The following is a 23310-nucleotide window of genomic DNA, read 5'->3' as shown; positions in this document are numbered from 1 at the left end:
TTTGCTGGACCTCCCAGTGCAAGGAATGATAGCTTCAAAAAGAGATTCTCTCTTGATCTTTGAGGGCTATGACCTGCTCTATGATATTATAGTCACTCTGCTGGCAAAATCTGCAGAGGAAGCTGCCAGGCTCCTGATCACAGGGGGTGGTGTGGGGTTTACAGGACTCGGCGAGGACTCCCTTCCCAATTGGCTCAGTGACTGCAGTCCTTTCAGAATAACCAGTCACTCAAACCACACAGTGCCAGGGGTCACAGACTTCCCCATGTGAACCTCTGCACCCTTAGAAACTCAATCATGGGAAGTATGATGAAGTTTCAGATTCAGTAATACATCCTCCTCTTATTTGAAAACTTACTCGTGACTATATCAGCATCACTTGAAAATAAATACATTTATTAAGCACCTACCATGTTCTAGGAACTATGCTAGGCACTGGTGATACTGAGGTGAATGAGATCTGGCTTTGACCTTCAGGAGATCACAGTTAAATGGAGAAGTTTCTCCTTCTAATGGAGATTGGAATCCTCCTTCTAACTTGCAATGGGCTTAGGCCTTCATTCCCAAGGGACTGTTACTGGTGGAGCAAAATCAAATGATACTTGAACTGCCACAACTCTTCTCAATGACAGTTTCTGTCTCCTAGAACCAATTCCAGTCAAAATCTCCAGGCTGTATGCTCCAGTGTCCCAATTTCCATTTGCTTGATGTAAGAGAGCTAAAGGCAGAAGGATTCTGAATTTTTCACTTAACAGCCAAAAATTAGAGAAAAATTCAAGTAAGAAGAGATGAGGATTTGAATCAGATGGTGACATTGGGAAGATAAGAGCAAAACAAAACAAAACAAAACGAAAAAACCTGACAAAATATTTTACATCATCAGGAAAGTAGTTTCTATATTAATTCCTTCAGTTCCACAATCAAAAGGACAAGGAAGGTTGCTTAACACTCATTAACTGTTTGTCAGGATTTTTGGTGTAATATCTTCCCCTTATTCTTTTTTTTTTTTTTAAATTATTTATTTATTTATTTATTTATTGACTGTATTGGGTCTTCGTTTCTGTGTGAGGGCTTTCTCCAGTTGCAGCGAGCGGGGGCCACTCTTCATCACAGTGCGCGGGCCTCTCACTATCGCGGCCTCTCTTGTTGCGGAGCACAGGCTCCAGACGCGCAGGCTCAGTAGTTGCGGCGCACGGGCTTAGTTGCTCCGCGGCATGTGGGATCTTCCCAGACCAGGGCTCGAACCCATGTCCCCTGCATTGGCAGGCAGACTCTCAACCACTGTGCCACCAGGGAAGCCCCCTTCCCCTTATTCTTTATAAAACTCTTGTGAAGCAAGTACACCATTTCTATTTTATGAATTCTCTTTTTATAAGATAAGGACACTGAGATTAAAATAAGTTGTCACATAGAGAGGGTGTGGAGAAAAGGGAACCCTCCTACACTGTTGGTGGGAATGTAAATTGGTACAGCCACTATGGAGAACAGTATGGAGGATCCTTAAAAAATCTGTTAAAAATAGAGCTACCATATGACCCAGCAATCCCACTCCTGGGCATATATTCAGAGAAAACCATAATTAGAAAAAATACATGCACTTCAATGTTCATTGCAGCACTATTTACAATAGCCAGGACATGGAAGCAACCTAAATGTCCATCAACAGAGGAATGGATAAAGAAGATGTGGTACATACATACAATGGAATATTACTCAGCCATAAAAAGGACGAAATAATGCCATTTGCAGCAACATGGGTGAACCTAGAGACTGTCCTACCGAGTGAAGTAAGTCAGATGGAAAAAGACAAATATGATATTGCTTATATGTGGAACTTAAAAAAAGGCTGCAAATGAACTTATCTACAAAACAGAAATAGAGTTACAGATGTAGAAAATAAACTTATGGTTACATGGTGGGGGATAAATTGAAAGATTGTGATTGACACATACACACTACTATATATATAAGAGATAACTAATAAGGACCTACTGTATAGCACAAGGAAATCTCCTCAGTACTCTGTAATAGCCTATATGTGAAAAGAATCTAAAAAAGAGTGGATATATGTATATGTATAACAGATTCACTTTTCTGTATACCTGAAACTAACACAACATTGTAAATCAACTATACCCCAAATAAAAAAAAAAAAAAAAAGGAAAACAGACTTGTAGTTGCCAAGGGGGATGGGGGGAGGGAGAGGGATGGATTGGGAGTTTGGGATTAGCAGATGCAAACTATTATATATAGAATGGATAAACAGCAAGGTCCTACTGTATAGCACAGGGAACTATATTCAATATCTTATGATAAACCATAATGGAAAAGAATATGAAAAAGAATATATGTATATTCTATATATATCTCAATCACTTTGCTGTACACCAGAAACTAACATAACATTGTAAATCAACTATACTTCAATAGGGGCTTCCCTGGTGGCACAGTGGTTAAGAATCCGCCTGCCAATGCAGGTGACACAGGTTTGAGCCCTGGTCCAGGAAGATCCCACATGCCCCGGAGCAACTAAGCCCGTGCGCCACAACTACTGAGCCTGCGCTCTAGAGTCCCTGAGCCACAACTACTGAAGCCCACGCACCTAGAGCCCATGCTTCGCAACAAGAGAAGCCACCGCAATGAGAAGCCCGCGCACCAAAACGAAGAGTAGCCCCCGCTCACCGCAATTAGAGAAAGCCTGCACACAGCAACGAAGACCCAACTCAGCCATAAATAAATAAATAAATTTATTTTAAAAAACTGTATTTCAATAAAAAATTTTTAAGAAGTAAAATAAGTTGTCACAAAAAAAGACAAAAAAAAAAGATAAAAAACAAGTTGTCGCATTTCTGAGGCCATAGCTAATAAGTGGTGAGCTACATTTTAAATTTGTTTACCTCTTTCCAAAACCCTTGTTATTTCCTCTAGAAGTGTATACAATCATTACTTCTGTTTTACAGATGAAAAATTGTTTTAAGGAAGTCATGGAACTAGTCTAGGCTGAAGTAAGAAGAGAGATAGGAGAGCATGGCAAAAGAATATTGGCTGATGCTTCCTGAAAAGAAAGGATGTGGGTGTCAGCTAATTCAAGATTCTGAACCTGATATGAAAAATGGTAACGTCACCAAAAACATTTTAAAGGTAAAAGGGTTAGCAAGTTTAAAGAGGAAGTTAATATGGTGATTTGTTAAACTGACTCTGAGTTGATATGCAAATATTTAAATGACCAGAAGGTAACTAAAGATAATTGAGAGGGTAGGTCATGTGACAGGCTTATTCTGGAAATACAGCTTTGAAATTATACCTGTTATTTCCTTTTTATATTCTGGTCTTAACTCTCTTGTTAGCTGTCCCACTTAGCCTTCCTTAGTCCAATCTAAATTTTCCATTCCTACCTACCCATCACCGTGTTTTTATGTTCTCCTAGCACTTATTATTTCTGAAATAACCTTAATCATTATTTATTTACTTGTATGCTGTCTTTTCCCACTAAAATATAATCTCCAGGTGACCAGGGGCCTTTGCTTATCTTGTTTACCAGTGTATCTTCAGAGCCTAGAACTATTATTGCAAGAAAGGCACTCAATAAATTTTTATAGAAAAAATAAGTGAAAGAAAGAAGGAATAAATGTGAATAATTAAACCAAAATGTATGTGCGTCTCTGAGTTAAATACTGAGGATTCATAAATTAGTGAAGCTTATTACTTGGCGTTAAGGAGTTAAGGCATGACTATAAAGCAGTTTTCTGTGAGAAGGTATTTAGGTATAAGAACAAAATGAAAGACTAAACTCTGGGGAGCAGCCAAAGACATGGTGTGTGGGACAAAACTGATGCAATGAAAAAGAAAAAGAAAAGCACATAGTATGATAGAATAATATAAAAACCAAGTGAGAAAATTGCATTGTGGTGAACATTTGTGATACAGGATAAAAAAATCAAATTGTATTCACTGATTAATTTCAGAGATAACAAAAATATGTAGGGCCTAGTTAGATGCTAAGTTATTAACTCTATCTTTAGTCTTTCTTATTCAAAAATAAGTAATACGTTAAAAATTTATAGTAATTTTGCTTTTGGCCCCTAACATTCCTGAAATGTTTCAATGGTAATGTGTGAAATACAAATTTGCATGTGCTTTTTGGATCATATTTACATAGTATAATAAATATATAATAACAATAGAAAAAATATAATAATCTATGCTACATCTGAACAGTTAAGTGGAATTATCCTTCTCTACATCAGAACACATTATTTGGCCTGTTACATATTATCATTTTCCTCTGAAATCAGTGGCTCTATGTGGAGATAAGTGTAACATTAGTGGTAGTTCAATAGCTGGAAAAGATTAGCAAGAATGAAAACAATATTTCTCTTGGCAGAAAATTAAAATTACATTTTAATTACTACCACTAAAATTTTATTTTAGTGAAAGTTATACTCAATTTGTAACTCGTGGGGTAACTGTGTACTTTATAGTTAGTTTAGTCTCCAAATTTGTTTGAGTTTTGACTATTTTATCTTGAATGTCTTTGTTGTTATGATATATTCAATGGGAGGTAAAAAACTGACTTCTCTGTTTTTATTTCAAGAATTAAAATAAAGAACTTACAAAACAATTCTGTTTCTTTCAGAAGTCATTTTCCTTTCTGTCATTAACAACAATCACTTTAAATTATAGATCCATCTAGAAAATTCATATCCTCTCTTTACATGAGTAGATCCTATGCATATTTTTAACCATAGTAGCAGAAAATTAGGTTAATCATGAACACAATTAATGTACCACATTAGTAAGGCCTTGGGTAATTTTTATTCTATTGAAAACAATTATTTTTCATTCTTAAATATATTGAGTCATTAAATTTTAAAATGGACTTATCTTTTTAAAATATTATACTTCCAGAAATCTTTAATGAATAGTTATCAAAATCTTGGTAAATAAAAGCAACACAGTAATTTCTCTGCACACATTTTGAGTAAATATTTAACATGTGCATTCATTTTTCATTAATATTTTCTTAATTTATTAATAAAGAATGGTGATTTAAATGCATTTTACTTCTATAAATGTTATGAAAAACTTCTTATCCATTGTTTTATTGTTTATTTTGAAACAGCTGCAGTCTAATGTTCCATGCCTACAGTCCAGTAATACAGGAGTGATTCACCAAGTTCTATATAGATTCAAGTTTTAGGTGAAAACAAATTTTAAGAAGCAGTGTATGTGACAGAATCATCTAGTTAAGATGTTTACCTTCATCTTTCTTCCTCATTTTCATAACACAGATTTACTTCAGTAAGAATTTGATTACATCTGCCAGAATGAACAGAACTCAGGTTGCAGTAAATCTGCTTTAGAACTTTGTTTCAAAAAAAAAAAAAAAAAAAAGAATGGTAAGCATATGATAGATAAATACTAAAGGAACTCATTATTTCACCAGTTAGCTGCAACCTGCTTTGCTCTGTTGCTTGACTTTCAAGAGGTTATTTTTCTTACTCATTTTAAACTTTATTCTGAAATATGATTTTTTCTCCCACAGGCATTTTGCCAAACCTTAATAAATTTAGTGAGGTCTGACAAGTCTGTTTATATTTTTGTGAACTATGAAGATCAGGGGTTCCTGGAGTAGATGTGAAAGAGTGTAAGGTGTCATTTTGTTAATTTAAAACACATTATTGGACAGTTATTCCTGATCCTAATGGTATCATAATTAAATTTTATTCCAGTTAAAAAACAGGATCTTTAGTTTTAAATGTGGGTGAATATTTCAAAGGCTTTTCTTTGTGATTTATGAATACTTTTTGCATAGTTGTTTTAATTTTTGTGTTCCAAACAGCATTTACTTAATGATATGCACTTTTCCTAATTATGGTGGATTTCAATTTTGAACAAAAGATAGAAATTCTAACACCAAATATTTATCTATAAATATTACATAAATCATATGTAAATATACGAGCTGATATAACCTTATAAGCATGAGTTAGAGAATGGATTACATGGGAAAATAACCGTTTAAAATTACTGCATTTATGAGGATTTATTATGTGGGAATAGTTTTACTACGTCGTTTTAATACTCCTATAAAATATATTTATGCACATTTTATATTTTATTGTTCCTAAATATCCATGAAGTATGTGAATATTCACAAGGCTGCTTGGAGAAGTGATACTGAGTGGGCACTGAGAGACCACAGTGAGCAAAATGTGGAGAAGGAAAATTTGCATCTGGATAGAATTGGTATGCTTTGATCCCCACAGTATCTATCTCCTGGGGTTGTTAGCAGGGTTAAATGGTATGGTGTTATACAAAATTCTTTCCCAGTTCTGGGCACATAATAGTTTGTCAATAGATGGCAGAGCCTACATTATAAGAATTGAATCCAATTGACAGCTCTTTAGTTTTTAATTCATGAATAGAGTTAATCTGAGTTTCACTCTGTGTGGATTGGTTCATGTTTATGGTGTTACCTTCTCCTCTGGACTTGGTGATTTAAGAGGGCAGTTGAACTTAAGAAAAAGCTGAAGTGAGTGTTTGAAAGGATTGGAATAAGGTGCACTGCTTAAAGAAGCAGTACACATCTTTATGTGTTTGAATGGGAGTAGTTTTTTTTTTTTTTGGCTCCGGGAGGCAGAATCAGGACCAAATACGTGAAAGTTATAAATGGTAGACTTCAGATCAAGGTGAAAGAGAATTATCTAATGGTACAAATGCTCAACAACAGAAAGAGCTACCTAAAATGATGGTGGATTTCTTGTCTTTGAAGAAGTAAGAGGGGATGAATGACTACTAGTTGAAGGTGTCGTTTGCAACAATGGGTAACTGGGATTTTGGAATCAATATTTTATTTCAATATCGAAGAAACCTGTAACCACTAATAGGGTTCAGAAAAAATGGAAAGTTATATAGACGTACACAGGAATGGGGCAGTCCTGAGTAATGATTAAGAGAAGTGACTAATCCCACTGCCACCTACCAGATGGAGAAATCAGTCATATTAATGGACAGGTTTCTCCCCATTTTCCACATTTAATTCAAGTTCAAATTAGAGGAAACCCTTTATCCTTTGTCCTTAGACTACCGTGCAGTATATTACTCTTTTTGTTTTGTTTTGTTTTGTTTTGAGAGAGGCTAGTAATGTAGGCTTCAGAAGCAGAATGCTTGGGTACCAATCCTATATTTGCCATATACTAGTTGTACGTAGTAAAACTCAGACCCTCATCTGTAAAGTGGAGATAATAATAGTACCTATCCAGATGTCTGTTGTGATTTTTTTAAAAAAATATCTTCTATATTTTTCAAACATACTATTTCACATAACTCTGTGCCTCATACTTTTTAAAAAAAATTAATTAATTTACTTTGGCTGCCTTGGGTCTTCGTTGCTGCAGGCAGGCTTTCTCTAGGTTTGGCGAGCGGGGGCTACTCTTCATTGCAGTGCGCAGGCTTCTCATTGCGGTGGCTTCTCTTGTTGCGGAGCACGGGCTCTAAGCACGCGGGCTTCAGTAGTTGTGGCTCGCAGGCTCTAGAGCGCAGGCTCAGTAGTTGTGACACCTCAGCTTAGTTGCTCCGCGGCATGTGGGATCGTCCCAGACCAGGGCTCGAACCCGCGTCCCCTGGATTGGCAGGTAGATCCTTAACCACTGCGCCACCAGGGAAGCCCCTGTTGTGATGATTTTTTAAATTATTTTTTCTCATATTATTTTTTTCACATTTTTATTTGAGTATAATTGCTTTACAATGTTGTGTTAGTTTCTGCTGTACAACAAAGTGAATCAGCTGTGATTTGAATAGTGCTCCCATACATGTTTATTATTATTTATGATCTGGAGTTAATGCATTTAACTTACTTACGGCAAAATCAATAAGGGAGATAACCTGGTGATTTCCCATGCACATTTCTTAAATTAATGAAAATGGCATGTCTAGTTATTTTTTAATTAGAAAATACAGTGAAAATATTAAGGCTGCAGAAACTGGAAATGGATGGATAGTACTGACTAGCCATCATCATGACCAAAAACTATGATAAGTGAGGAAGAAAGGAAGAGAATAAACCCAGCTCTACTTGCTTACTCAACAGTTTAAAAATCACAGGAAATGTAATACAAAGAATGGAAACACAAAATGAAATGTAAAAATACATGAAATAATGTAATATATCTCTAGTGGCTCTCTCAGGTTATCATTGTTAGGCTTATTGGTAGAAGATAATTCATCCTTTGGATGGGGATCATGTCTCCTTTCCTTTGTATGGTCTCATATCTATTAGTACATTGGGCAGTCAAAGATTATTAATGTTACTTCCCAGCAGGTGCAAGAATTGGAGTAGGTTTTAACATATGATTTTATGTTTGTAATAAGATGTGTAAATACAACAGTCATCCAAGAAACAGTAAATGGGTTGGAGGGGATAAAAATACTTTCAATTACCCACTTTACACCCATAGGTCCTAGAGTATGTGGCCAGGCTTTTTAGCAAAATCCATCTGTGTTTGACAGACTTTGTGTAATTCCTATAACTATTTTTCTGCTCTTTTTTAACAAATTATTTGGCTTTTTCTTTGCACTGCTACGTCAATTTTTCAGTTACTTTTGCACAAGAACTTTGGATTTACATCCCAGAGGAGGCTCTGGGAAGTTTTAGGGTATCAGATAAACTTGGACTGGAGGAGTGCCAGACATATAAAAGAGTCTCCAACAAGGATAATACTAGTTGTAAAATCCTCCTTCCTTAGGAATCTGAATAGATAAAGGAAAAGATAGTTTTGCAACTTCCCCTTTCAAACATACAGATCTCTGTCTTTCAAAACAGCAGTATTGTTTGCTAATCTTCCTGCACTGTCAAGTGTGATTTTTTGTGCTTTCTCCTGATTACTTGAATAGACAGCACATTGCAAAATGTCTCTCTCAGAGAGCAGTTAGTGCATTATTGCACAGGGCAAGGCAGAAACCACTATGAGGTTAAGATTGCCATCACAGACTGGTTAGTACAGACGGTGTTTTTTTTTTTTTAACTTCTATATTATATCATTCAATCAAGACTTCTTGAATACTTACTAAGTGAAAACACATATGAAGTGAAAGCATCTTTCCAAATTACCTTTCCAAAGCTAATTTGGAAAGATACAAGGAAATGTAAGGCTTAACTCCCACCTTTAAAGAGTTTACAAACTACTCAGGGAGGTTAGACATACACATATGTATTAGTTTTTATTGTTGTTGTAACCAATTACTACAAACCTGGTGGCCTAAACAATAAAATTAATTACCTCAGTTAGTGTAAGTCAGAAGTCTGACATGGGTTTCGCTAGGATAAAATCAAGATAACAACAGGGCAGTGTTCTTTCTGGGGGTTCTAGGGGAGAATCTGTTTCCTTGCCTTTTTCAGCTTCAAGAGGCTACCCCAGTTCCTTAGCTTGTGTCCCCTTTCCTTCATCTTCAAAGTCAGCAATTTGCACTTCTCTGACTCTTCATCAGTCATCATGGTTCTCTCTCTGAAATAGCTGGGAAAATTTTTCTGATTTAAAGGACATTTGTGATGAGATAGCACCCACTTTGATAACCAAACATAATCTCCCATCAAAAGATCCTTAACCTTAATCACATATGCAAAGTTTCTTTTGCTATGTATATTCATTGGGTTGAGGGATTAGGACACAGACATCTTTGGGAGCAATTCTTCTGCCTACCACAACACGTATAATCACTGTGGCATCTTTAGCACCTAGCAGAGTGCTCCATAAATGTTTTGAATCAATGAATGGAAAGATTTATAAAGCAATATATTAAAGATACAAGGAAAGTGTGTTTTGGGTTTTGGAAACAGACATCACTTGTACATAAATTTACAAGACCTGGCTATGACTACAGAAATATATAGTCGTTTGAAGGAAAAGATTTCAAGTCAAAAGATTCAAAGATATCTATTTAGAATTTATTATAAGCACACGCTTGTAGACATGTCATTGGATGTTGTTAAATTATCAAAAATAAATCTAATGTTGATGCATGTAAATAGTTCCTAAGTTCTGCTATTACAAATCATGTACTATTAAGATAGTATTTATTAGAGCTGAAATCAATCTCAGTAGAGCATCAACGGACATAGATCTTGGGTTTTGTCTTAAATCAATGTCTAAAGATGTAGGTCAGAGAATAGGGGATATTTGAGTGTTCTACAAAAGTAGAACTTTGCTTTCAGTTTAAATTTCTTTTTTGTAAAGAGCAGACTTTGGGTCACTTAAAAATCTAGCGGTCTACTAAACAGTAAACTGGCTTTCCTTAGAGGAGTTTATGGTAGTTTTGACCAATAGATTTTATTTATGCACTCATGTGTGTATCTGTAAGCCTATGTGCATAAAATTAAATGGTGAATTTACTACTATTTTGTCATGCTGTTTGAAGACAAACATCGAAAATTTTGGATATGTTAGGTGAAAATTCATAAAGCTTATTCAGAATCTAAATAGTTTTTGGTAGTCACTAAGATATTCCAGACATTGCTGTAGGCTCTAACTGGCAAGGTGGACAATATCTATTCAACCATTTCCTCTGTAGACTTGAATGTAAAATGAGTGGGTAGCTTGAGTTACTTGGAAATAGGAAAAAAGCAGTGAACGTTTTATCATTGAGAAATGGAGTTGGTAAGAATCTTTTGGATAAAGCATGCTGGCATTTAATACCTTTTTTACTGATTTAATTGAACAGAACACAAATACTGTTAGTTTCTTGATGCCGTATTTCCTTTAAGTAACTTCAAGGAATTTATTTTAATGACATTTATCCAAGGAAGATGCCAATGCAAAGTTGAGCATGCCCAAAACTTTTTACATTTTAAATTATCAAATTATTTTACTTATATTTAATTTTCACTAGCATTACTTTATAATATGGAATTCTGTGGCTCCTTCTACTTCCCTAGATTAGTTAATACATGGATACATATGGAAAACTTAAATTCATATTTAGTGCCACTTAAAATTTATCACAAAATATTAACAGACACTTCGGATTAAATAACTGTTAAATACTAGGGGTTTTCCTAACATCATCATGCCAAGAACATGTCTTCACTCTGAATTTTAATTTAGGTATTTTCTGTTTGAGATATTAAATGACAAGAGCATCTAAAAGGACAATAATAATTAAAATTGTATTGCATTCCTAAGTATTTCCCATGTGCTTTGTATGACTATTTGCTAATCACTACGTTCCCAAGGCTATTGCCCCAGCATCATACCCCTGCCTCTCGCTTGCATGGAAACCAATTACTCTTACCTAAATTTCAAGAGGAAGCTGCAAAGAGAAAACAACAAGAACTGATTAGAACCAACTAGGCCCAAGATGGTGGAAGACTTGATTTCCAGTAGTCCTTGAGCCTCATACACTCACTGTAACACATTAGCATGCTAAATGACACATCCACCAGTGCCATGACAGTTGACAATTGCTATGACAACAACCAGAAAAGCCCAAGCAAGGACTGAAAAGGAGGGTTGCAGCAGTTCCGGGTCCAAACCACACCCATGTGATAAGTCATGACTATTCCTTCCAATTTCCCGCCCCCCCCCCCTTTACCTCAACCCTCCTATAAATTTGGTGTCTCTGCCCAAATTGGGTTGAGAAGTTGATTTGCGAACTAAGTTCTTCCTTTTCAATTCTTTGGCCATCGAATAAAGCTTGTGCTGTTTTAGTCTCAGCATCAGTTTCATTATTGGCTGTGCAAATCCAATTGGAAAAAGAACCTCCCTGGCTGAGACAAGGAGGTCTAGGCTGGGGCTAGGGCCTCGGCGTGGGGGCCAGTCAACCAATTCAGCAACAATTACTATAATTAATAATTATAAAATAAATATAATTATAAATAATTGTTACAAGAAGCTGTCCTCTCCCTGGACCCCCAGATCAGGCATCAAGAGAATTTTACCCTCTGACAGGCAGAGTCGATGTTCCTACTCAGCCCTGAAACAGCTACAGAAGACGGACCGTTGCCCCTCTGCTTCCCATAAGATTATGGAAGTAAAATCTCTGAGTGGGGAATGAGACAGGAGGGAAGGGGGCAAGGCACAACTATTAGCCATTGAGGATAAGACAAAAACTGGTTAGAACAAACTAGGCCCAAGATGGCAGAAGACTTGACTTCCAGTAGACCTTGAGCATTATTATATGCTCATTGTAGTATATTAGCATGCTAAATGACACACCAACAGGCACCAGGACAGTTCTGAGGCCGACCATAAAAGGCCAAAAATTGAGGGGACTTCCCTGGTGGTCCAGTGGGTAAGACTGCGCTGCCAATGCAGAGGGCCCGGGTTCCATCCCTGGTCGGGGAACTAGATCCCACACACATGCCGCAACTAAAGATCCCACATGCTGCAAGTGAGACCTGGCGCAGCCTAAATAAATAAATAAATATTTAAAAAATTAAAAGCAAAAAAAAAGAAAGGAGGTGGAGAGGAAGATGGGTTAAAGGCCTATGAAGCACCTCAGGGTCTTATAAAACTGAGCAATGACCCAATTCCTGGAAATCTCCTCCCCTTCCCCAAAACAGTTGGAATAATCCTCCCTCTCATTAGCCTATGAAATTACCCAGCCTGTAAAAATTAACCACCCCATATTCTGGGGACTCTTGCCTTCTGAGATGGCCCACCCACTATCTATACAGTGTGTATCTCCCTGAATAAACTTGCTTTCACTTAAAAAAATTATTACAACCCTAATTATAATCATTTTGCCAATGAGTAGATTGAATTAATTTTTCCAGGTTTGCTCAGTAAGTGAAATAATTAGGACTTGAACTAGCTACTCTTGACTTTGCACTCTTTGCATACATTAAGAAAGAATTAAATAAATCCATAATAAGGAATGTTAAATTGTAGGGCCTTAAGGTTATATATTGTATAGAAATCCTAAATTAAAAATTAAGCAAGACACTTTTTTTTCTGATAATTAACTTGTCAGATGATGAATAACATAACATGAAATAGCACTTTGGAGAGTTAGGAAGTTGTTTCTGAGCAAAAAAGTCAGGGAAAACAAAACAAAACAAAACCTAAAACCTGGAAAAAATATTAGTATACCTTTAAACACAAGAAATGTTATGATAAATATATTGTTTTGGGGTTGGATAGAATAGCTAAAGAAATTATTTTATTTACTTTTAAAAAGAGGTTATAACCTCTCTTATTCATAAAAATAAAAAATAAAAGTTGAAGATAGCTATAATCGAGTGTTCTCCATTGTGGGTGTCCTGCTAAATGTCATCACCTATTCAATAAATGAGGTGGAATTCTGTTTTAGAGTTTCAGGGTGAGAACATTCGGTTCATTCTAGAGTTATTTATTTTTCTCCCTTCATTCAGGATTAGATTAAAGCATCCAGCAACATACTTCATCTGTCCTTTAAGGCTGGCATTTTACATAATTTTGTTATTTTCTCCTAATATTGTGAATTGAAAAAGCATACAAATATAGCAATTAAAAAAAAAAAAAGTTTCAGGAACCATGAATTTGCCTCCTCATATTCAACGCTGCATTGCCAGTAAAAAGTGATGTTTCTGATGGACTTGGCTCTATAAAGTCTCCAGGGGTCCAGTGAGTACAAATACTCCCAAACTTGAAAGGGGTAAGAAGTCAGCCAAGGACCCTACCATTTAGAGTAAGGAGTCCCAGGCTCATAGATCAGGAATTTAAGGGTAAGCTTGCTTAACAACCTAAACCCCATTGCCTTACAAACAAACTAGATAGAAATTCAGTCATTTAAAAAAATTACCAAGGTTATTATGTTATATGGGACCATGCTATCATAGCATTAGTTAAATAGCTCTTTAAGTAACTCATAAGTAGGGCCAATAGACCAGATGAGCTATGTACAGTATAGAATATTATAAGGAAAAAACACTCCCCCCACCCCGCACCCCCCAGCACACACATGTCCACATTCATGCGAAAGCAGTACTCAACCAGGTGAAGCCTTTTTCTCTCAAGTTTGAAATATAATTCCTGGTATTGAGTGCCATCTGGTAAACGGAGTTGCCCTCAGATATCCCCAAGACCACAATAAACATGTAACATGTACATATAATAAAAAGGAAACCTCAATTTTATTGTGTGGCTTTTTAGATGTAAAAAATAAATGGATCAAACAGTTGCTTTGAAAAATTCCTTATTGTGAATATTTGTTTTCTTACACTAATGATTTTATCACTGTTGGATTCTAAACTCAGAAAAAAGACACGATTCCCTAAATTCATACATTTTACTAATATGCCAGTGTCCAACGTACCAGGTGTGGAATGCTTAGGCTTTATAAGTTTGGGGGCACTCCAGATTTAACAAAGCAGCCAACACCTGGAAATACATAAAAGCTGGCCTCTAAACGCAAGGTGATGAGTGTTCGTTAACTAGGCCCCCTAGATTCAAAGAATGGCCCCTCACGGCTCAAAAAAGAAAACTGAAAATGCAGCATCATAGAGTTTAGTTTTAGCTCAGATTTCCTGGTGTTCTCAACGCCTATCTTCTCTTTACTCCCCAAAGGCAAAGAACAGCTCTAATCATGACTGTCCTTTTGGTTTTAGAAGAATTTTTTCTAACATACCGTGCTATTGCTTTATAGACATTAATGAACTGCATGAAAAAAAATGAAGATTTCTGCTTAAGTACGTATGATACATTTCTACAGAAAAAATAACCCTGCTTTTTTACACACTTGACCATTCCTACCTTGTGATGATCTTACTGTCATTTTCCTGGATGTTGCCTTGTGGTCTTACCACAGATTCTGCAGCAGATTTCCTGGGAGCGTGGCAAAAGTCAGGGCTAAGGGTTGAGCCTATGATTTGATTGAGTAAACATTAATCTTTTTAGTGGTAAATCAATGTTGAATTAACTTTAAAAACCTTATGTTACATCTATAATGCATCCCAGAGTCCTGCCAAGGGTTTTCAATTAGGTCATTTTTTAAAAAAATGTAATAGACAAAGACCTGCCACATTCCCAGAGACCCTATACTTGAATGTATGGGTTGTATCACATTCCTTAGTAGACAGGTGTATTGTTAAAAATACCTATTTTAAAAACTTTTTCTCATGACAAATTTTTCTGTGCTTGTGTCTGTCCTGTGTGCCTGACATATCCTCCAAACAATGACCTGTCTGTCTTCTGTTCAAAAGACAAAGTAATTTGGAGTCCTGTTATACTTGTTCAAACTATGTAAAATACTAATAGAAAGAAAGTTGGGGGATTTCAAAGTAAATGTCACCAACGTACAGATTAATTTTTAGTATTCTCTTTTTCTTTCATCTTTAACAGTCATTGTTTTGATCTACCCCTCTGCTTGAGCCTACAATCACATTAAAATGACATTTAAATGACATCTTAGACTAGATAAACATTATCTAATAGAACTATCTGCAATGACGGAAATATTCCATATCTGCATTGTTCATGACGGAAGCGACATACATTTGATGGTTAAGTATTTGAAACATTGATAGTGCAACTTTGAAAGTTTAGTTTTAATTTTACTTAAGTTTTTACATAGGCACATATGGCTTGTGGTTAACATGCTGACAGCACAGGGTGAGGTTTTTACGTGGCCATTGTACCCTGTCTTGAAGAAATTTTCAAATAAACATGCTATCATGCCTACTTTGATCATATTGTTTTCTGATTCTGCTTCACTTATTTATAAATGTTTTCTATCTGATCCAAAGTTTTAGTTGAACTAGTACTCAGTGTTAGACATTAGACACTTTTAAATTTTGTTTTCTGAAAAGCAATTACCCAATAACCATTTTCTATCCCTAGAACATATACTCCTTCACTAGGAGCTACTGTTAAAGGTACCTGTGTCTTAGTCTTTTTGAGCAGCTACAACAAAATACCACAGAGTGGGTGGGTGATAAAGAGCAGAAATTTATTTCCCACAGTTCTGGAGGCTGGAATTTCAAGATCAGGGCACCAGCAGATTTGGTGTCTAGTGAAGGCCTACTTTCTGGTTCACAGATGGTGCCTTCTTGCTGTGTCCTCACATGGTGGAAGAGGCAAGGAATCTCTCTGGAGTCTCTTTTATAAAGGCACTAATCCCTTTCCCAAAGCACCTCCCAAAGACTCTACCTCCTAGTACTATCATCTTTGAGGGTTAAGATTTCAATATTTGAATTTTGGGTGGGACACAACCATTCAGATGGTAGCACCTTGGATATAAGTCAAGGCAAATTAATGAATGTGTCGACCAACACTTTATATACATGCTCTGAAATGAGCTGTATTATCTAAAGGAAATCAGTACAAATCATAATGAATTTTGCAATATTTCCTACATTAAAGGTAATCAACACGATTGTTTAGTGGTGAGGCCTACAGATGAAAAATTACCATTTAGAGGGTGGAACAAATAAGTAGGGAAAGAATGAGAAGATATGGTTGCATGGGAAAGATAAGCCATCTCAAAGATGACACAGGTACTGTTTTTCTTATGTTGAAGGCAAGAATTGCATAAAAGTGTAGTGACCACTAAAGAATTCATATAAGAAGAATAATGAAATTTGAAAGCTAGGAAGAAGGTTGGAAATCTTTCAATCTGGATCTGTCAGTGTGGCATAGTATTTGATAGCAGTGACTTGATACCTGGATAGCTGTGGCTTAGAATCGCATGCTATTGGCAGTTTAACCTAAAGCGAGTTCCTTATCATCTGTAAATCTCAGTTTTTTTTAATCTGTAAATCAGAGACAATAATAATACTTACCTCTTATACTTATATAGCTTCTGTTCAGGGGTGAGCGGGTAAGTGAGATAACACATTTGAAATGTTGAGCCAAGTATCAATACCTGGTACAGAGTGTCCCACTTTAGTGGTAGGGAAACTGAGTTTTAGGGAGATTAATTAACTTTCTCAATTAGTAACTGGGATTTGAAACCAGGCGTACGACTAAACTGAGTCTACAGGAGTAGTAGTAGCAAACAGAATGGTACCACATATGTGCCAATCACTTAATAAATAAAATGACTAGTCCAAGAGTGCAGAACTCATTAGTGGTCTGCAGAGCACAAAGTCCTATCAGTTTCACTCTGATGTAAATAGATGCAAACATCACTGGTGCTTGAGAAACAGGAGGTTTTTGACGACAAGGACCTTTTTTTTTCTTTTTGGGGGGGAACCAAGTGCAGGCTTTAAAAAAACTCCAGTGGCATACATTTTTCCATTCAATCAGTCCAGTTTACATGGAATACTAGAGACCTTAAACTTACGAAAGATTTAAAATGATATTATATGGGCAATGAGTATCCATCCTGTATTTAAGTAATTACACAAATTGTAGCATTTAAAGTATTCTCCTTATATTTTCTGTTTCATCAAAAAATTTTCAGAAACAGTTTTGGGGATTTACACAGTTTAACACCTAAGGAGTATAAAGGTTAAGAGCAGAGCACGGGGAAAACATCATTATTATAATTTAGAAAGAAAAAGAGAATATATTATCAAGACAAAGTAAAATAACAGCACAATTTATTATTTTATTTGTGTATTTTATCATAGTTTTGGGAAATTTTAAATTGTTTATATTTTGGTTTGTTTTGTAAATTATTATTAAGCATCTCCTATGTTTGGTCTTAGGCTAACTTTAGTGATTATAATCTTGTACAAAAGACATGTGGTTCTTATGAGGTTTACAGAAGTTAACCCCATCCTATGGGTTGTGACCAACAATGTTCAACTCTCCCACCTAAATCTTTATTCCTTTGGGATCTTGAACAAGTTATTTAAGAATAAAAATAATTTACTTAAGTTTCCTCAACTATAAACTGGGAATTATAATAATTCTTTTTAATGTAGGTTTATTGTAAGGATTAAATAAGAATCTTTTTAAGAGTACTTGGTACAATGCTTAGCATACACTAAAAACTCAATGCATATTAGCTGTCATTTCAATATAGATAAACCAAATAACCTGTCAAACTAGAAATATAAATAACTCTAAATAAGGTTAAGCATTTATTATATTTAATGTGCCAATAAAAAATTGTGAAAATGTGTGACCTGTTAAATAAGTTTATTCAATTTCTTTTCAGTGCCCTGAATCTCTTATCCAGGATAGATTTTGCCCCAAGCTATAATGATAATTGCAATTATGCTTATGGCCCTGATTCTGTTTTCTCTGAGAAAGAGAAAACAAATAGAAAGACTGGTCTTCATTCTTTACCTATAAGAATTTACTTACAGAAAAAATCTAGCTTCTTTAAAAGGCGTCTGAATCCCTAGTAAAGCACAGGAGATACCATGGGGCAATTCAGAATCATGGTCAAGCAATATACTGAAATTGAGAATTGTAATAGAAAGCGAAAAGGAAAGTAAAATAGGCTGACAAATGATTTTTAAGTTTGCTTGGTTTTGTTTCTATAAGGAGAAAATGATCAAAGAGAAGGATTAACAATAGGAAAAGGTAAGATGAAGTGGATTCCTCAAAACTAGTTCTTAATCACTAGCTTCTCTAGCTCTCCCCCAACCTTAGGTTCTTTCTGGAGGTGGGGGTGGACCGAACTGGAGGATGAGGAATGAGAACTGTGCAGGGAAGGCTGTTCTGTGGATGGTTTTAATTTCGCCCACTACCATCTCTGTACAGCTGCACACTGCTCCAGAGACATTCCACATTATGCCCACTTTCTTTTCTTCTGTGGACAGAGACACTGTTCCTACTTGTACCCATTTCAGAGATACACAGGGGCAACTATACCCCCAAATCCATTAAAAATCAAGCACGCTCTTACCTAAAGTAATCAAAGCATCACCTCAAGGTTCAAAGACAAATCTCTAGATAACAAGTGTCTGTCCCTTATCTCCGCCACCCCCCCCATGCAAGCTCGCCTTCTCTCCACTTAGATTTTCAGAGGCTGCTGAGCGCATGCAGGTGGGATGGAGCTAGAGAAGAGAGGGGTATGAATTATTTATGAATTCAACCCCCTTGAGAGATTTCCAGTGAAAGTTAGTCTTAGAAGTTACCCACATGTGTGAGTGAGTGTGTTTGTGTGTGTGTGTGCACAAGGACATGTAATCCGTGCCACATTTATCTGTCAGGGAGAGGCAGTGGGTAATCCCAATGTCTTAGACATTTTACGAAGAGTACATGACCAGATTTTATCACAGACCCCAAACCAGACAAATTTCTTCTATGTGCTTTTGGTACCTTTGTGGTGACTGGGGTAGCTTAGCTCAGCTTCTGAAAAAACCTACCTGCTTTGAGCCCATTGGGCAGGGGCAATTTTCCTGCCTGACACCGTGGGTGCTTTTGTTTTGCTTGTTTACTTATTTTTACCCCACAATAACATACCCTTTTCTCACCGGACCTCTCGCTACCTGGGCTGGACCTGTCTGCGCTCTGCCTGCCGGCCTGCCTACCCGCTCCTTCCCGGGCTCTGACCACCTGGAGAGCCTGTGTCCGTGTTTGGAATCCCTGGATTGCTCTAGTAGTGGAACTAGACAGATTAGCAGCTGACGCACATTTGACAGAAAGGCAGTGCTGTGCTTTCTTCTTATGCTGCTTCCCCTTCCTCTTTTCCCAAATAGAGATGTAAACACGTGTATTTTCCTGCTTAAATTGAGCGAATTGGTCCTCTGCCTGTGCCTTGATTTAGCTATTGGGCTGAGCCTTGCTCCTCCCTTCCCTGCTCGGATAGGAGCCACTGGGAGCTGGAGCTCCAACTTCCAAATTGAAGCTGGCCTCAGGCCAGGTGACCTTCTCTTTGTAAGTTTCTTTCCTCAGCAGAGTGGGGGTGGGGTCGTGGGGAGCTGGGATCTGTTTGGTGCTGCTGGGGGGTGGGGGGTGGTGAGGAAAGGAGGGGGGTGGAAGAGAGTAAAGGGCTGTTGTTAAACAGTTTCTTACCGTAAGAGGGAGTTCAGACCTAGATCTTTCCAGTTAATCACACAACAAACTTAGCTCATCGCAATAAAAAGCAGCTCAGAGCCGCCGGGCTCTTCTAGGCACTGAGTCGGAACAGGATTCTTTCACCCAGGCATCGCCAGTGGGATCCGCCAGCACCTCCAGCAGCACCATGTGGGTGACCAAACTTCTGCCAGCCGTACTGCTGCAGCACGTCCTCCTCCACCTCCTCCTGCTTCCCACTGCCATCCCCTATGCAGGTTAGTTTTCTCTTTTCTTCCTTATTATTATTATTCTTTAACTCTCTCTTGCTAACATTTCCTTTTCCTAACGCTCTCTCTTTACCCTGTGCCCAGCATCCTTCCTTAACTCTGTATGTGGTATGGGTTTTTAAAATCTCTCATTTAGCTTTCTTTTGACATTCTCTTTCTGTTTGAAAAGCATTTAAAAAGATACTTAGCATCCCCTCTGTTGTTTCCATCCCCCTCCCCATTGATCCAGCCCCCTCTCACTTAGCCTGATAGTCAGGGATGGTGGGATGGGAACGAGATGCTAACATTGGCTGAACTTTGCTGGTTTGGATAAATTTAAAGCTGAAGAGAGGGGGGGAAAGTGATGGTCAGTACAGCAGGGACATGTTTTTTTTTTTTTTTTTTCCAGAGGACAATTTTCCATGACAATCCACTACCCCACATCACTCAGTCAACATTCAGGGCCAAATTATGACTTCATACAGGTTTTCATTTGGAGAAGGCAGATTAAACTCTGAGCATATGCATGTTATAAAAATGAAAGAGAAAGCCTCTCTCCTAGGGTCTCATTCTTTCTGGGTGTGGATGCCTGCCCTTTTGAAACTGCAGGGCCAAGGAGGCAAAAATTGTGTGACTCTGATTATAGCTGTAGAACCGCTCCCTTCAGTCTCCCATTTTCTCCCCAGAATTTACAGGTTGGGAAGGAGTTGCTTGGGAGTTCATACTGCCTGGAAGTTTAGAGGTTTCATTTGCTGCTTTGGGAAGTTTTCTGTTGTTATCAGGGCAAGAGGAAACATCTGTATTTGGTTGTATTATTGTCGTGGCTGGGATGCCAACGGGAGAAGGTAGTGAGCATCATAGGTGGGCACAGGGGAATAAAAGAATGGAATAAATGCCCAGACAGTAGACATAGTTTTTTTAATAATATAAGACAGAGAACTGAGATATATCTCAGTTATATCTTTTGAGATAAGTTAAATATGACATTTATCAGACCTCTAATCTAGTTTCCAATGTAATACAAAGGTTGAAAGCACCAAGAATTTGCAAAATGATGAGAAAAATCAGTCCCACCTGGCTTTCTTCAATTTTGTGATGTGTCCCTTTTGTAAAACAACACTGTGTGGGAAGTGTCAGTTCGAGAACATTTATGTTAGATTTCTGAAGAGGTGAAAAAAAAAAGTTCAATCTAGCAGGTTATCACCTTTGAGATGGGTCATGTTAAAATTGATTCTTATATGACATTGCTGGTTTGTGGGATTTTGACTATAAATTGAAATGACAGCTAATATTTTGAGGACTTTCATTTTCAAAGATCAAACTATTGATGGGCTGAAGTAGAATATGGTTACCTGGAATCATCTGTGCTTATGCATGGGGAACACAGTGTGGAAAACCCAAACAGTAGATCAACCATAGACAATGTCTATTTGTTTTTGGCATGCATTGCGAAGTTTTGGCAGGAGATTTACATTTGTAATTATATTTCATTTTGGCTAATGTTGAAATGACTGCGTTTCCTGAGGATAGGGGGAATGCAGCCCAAGAGTATGCTGCAGGCAAGGAGAGGCCAGTTGGGAATTACAAGTAATAGAATAATTCCTAAAGTGGATAATGCTAAAATTGTTAACAAAAGAGGGTCTGCCTTTGTCTGGGCGGCAACTTTATTTTGATAGTTTTTAAAAAAATAACATTCTTCAAAGTGGAAAACATGGATAGCCCTCTTAGAACATATAAAGAAAGTCTGTTCTTTTTTATATCATCTAACATTGAACATTTAGAATTTTGTTGTTACTTGCTTCGGTTATACTTTTTGATTTAGCTTATGAGTCTGCTGTTTTACCTATTGTGAAATAAGACAATATTTAAAAAGAAGTGGATACTATAATGAGGTGACAACCAGTTATGAGCAGAATATATTATAGAGATATTTTTAGAAAAGTTTCAGAAAACTGAAAGAAATGTTCAATATAATAGACCCAAGCCATCTTTATAGGAATTGGTTTACATAGGATTATCCTCTATCTACTCCCACCTACACTGGATACAAATATCCAATCCCCTCTAACAACAACAACACAACATTAAATGAGCACCTACTATCAAGGAGCCTGTGGGAGATGTACAGATGAACAAGTGAGAGAGAAACCTACATTTGTTTTTTTTTTTTTTTTTTTTTTTTTTTTACTGACTCTCCACCCCAATACCTTCATTTTTTTTTTAACATTTTATTGGCATATAATTGCTTTACAATGGTGTGTTAGTTTCTGCTTTATAACAAAGTGAATCAGCTATACATATACATATATCTCCATATCGCCTCCCTCTTGCGTCTCCCTCCCACCCTACCTATCCCACCCTTCTAGGTGGTCACAAAGCACCGAGCTGATCTCCCTGTGCTATGCGGCTGCTTCCCACTAGCTACCTATTTTATATTTGGTAGTGTATATATGTCCATGCCACTCTCTCACTTTATCCCAGCTTACCCTTCCCCCTTCCCGTGTCCTCAAGTCCATTCTCTACGTCTGCGTCTTTATTCCTGTCCTGCCCCTAGGTTCTTCAGGACCATTTTTTTTTTTTAGATTCCATATATATGTGTTAGCATACGGTATTTGTTTTTCTCTTTCTGACTTACTTCACTCTGTACGGCAGACTCTAGGTCCATCTACCTCACTACAAATAACTCAATTTCATTTCTTTTTATGGTGGAGTAATATTCCATTGTATATATGTGCCACGTCTTCTTTATCCATTCATCTGTCAATGGACACTTAGGTTGCTTCCATGTCCTGGCTATTGTAAATAGAGCTGCAATGACCATGGTGGTACATGACTCTTTTTGAATTATGGTTTTCTCAGGGTATATGCCCAGTAGTGGGATTGCTGGGTCATACGGTGGTTCTATTTTTAGTTTTTTGAGGAACCTCCATACTGTTCTCCATAGTGGCTGCATCAATTTACATTCCCACCAACAGTGCAAGAGGGTTCCCTTTTCACCACACCCTCTCCAGCATTTATTGTTTGTAGATTTTTTGATGATGAAAGCCACATTTGTTGAGCGACTGTTATGGACCAAGTTCTAAAACAAAACTTAGTTAATTCTAATAAGATTGGCATTATTGAATTGACTCATCTTACATGAGGAAACTGAAGTTAAAGAACTTAATTATTTT

At 37.0% G+C, this 23310-nt stretch overlaps 1 protein-coding gene across 2 annotated transcripts in view; it reads left to right on the top strand.

Annotated features, from left to right (window-relative positions):
- The first annotated feature begins 1308 nt into the window (after positions 1-1308).
- HGF (hepatocyte growth factor) overlaps positions 1309-23310 on the top strand; it is a 104574-nt gene continuing 82572 nt past the window's right edge. For both annotated transcript variants that reach the window (XM_082473499.1, XM_082473498.1), the window contains exons 1-2: positions 1309-19751; positions 20020-20146. In XM_082473499.1, the coding sequence (XP_082329625.1) occupies positions 19542-19751; positions 20020-20146 (337 nt within the window). In that variant the 5' untranslated portion in view covers positions 1309-19541. The remainder of the gene's footprint in view (positions 19752-20019; positions 20147-23310) is intronic.

This window comes from Balaenoptera physalus (genome assembly GCF_965194825.1).
Source record: "Balaenoptera physalus genome assembly, chromosome: 8".
Classification (NCBI taxonomy): Eukaryota; Metazoa; Chordata; class Mammalia; order Artiodactyla; family Balaenopteridae; genus Balaenoptera; species Balaenoptera physalus.
The sequence above is the reverse complement of the archived record's forward strand: the minus strand, read 5'-3'. Positions and strand labels throughout refer to the sequence as shown.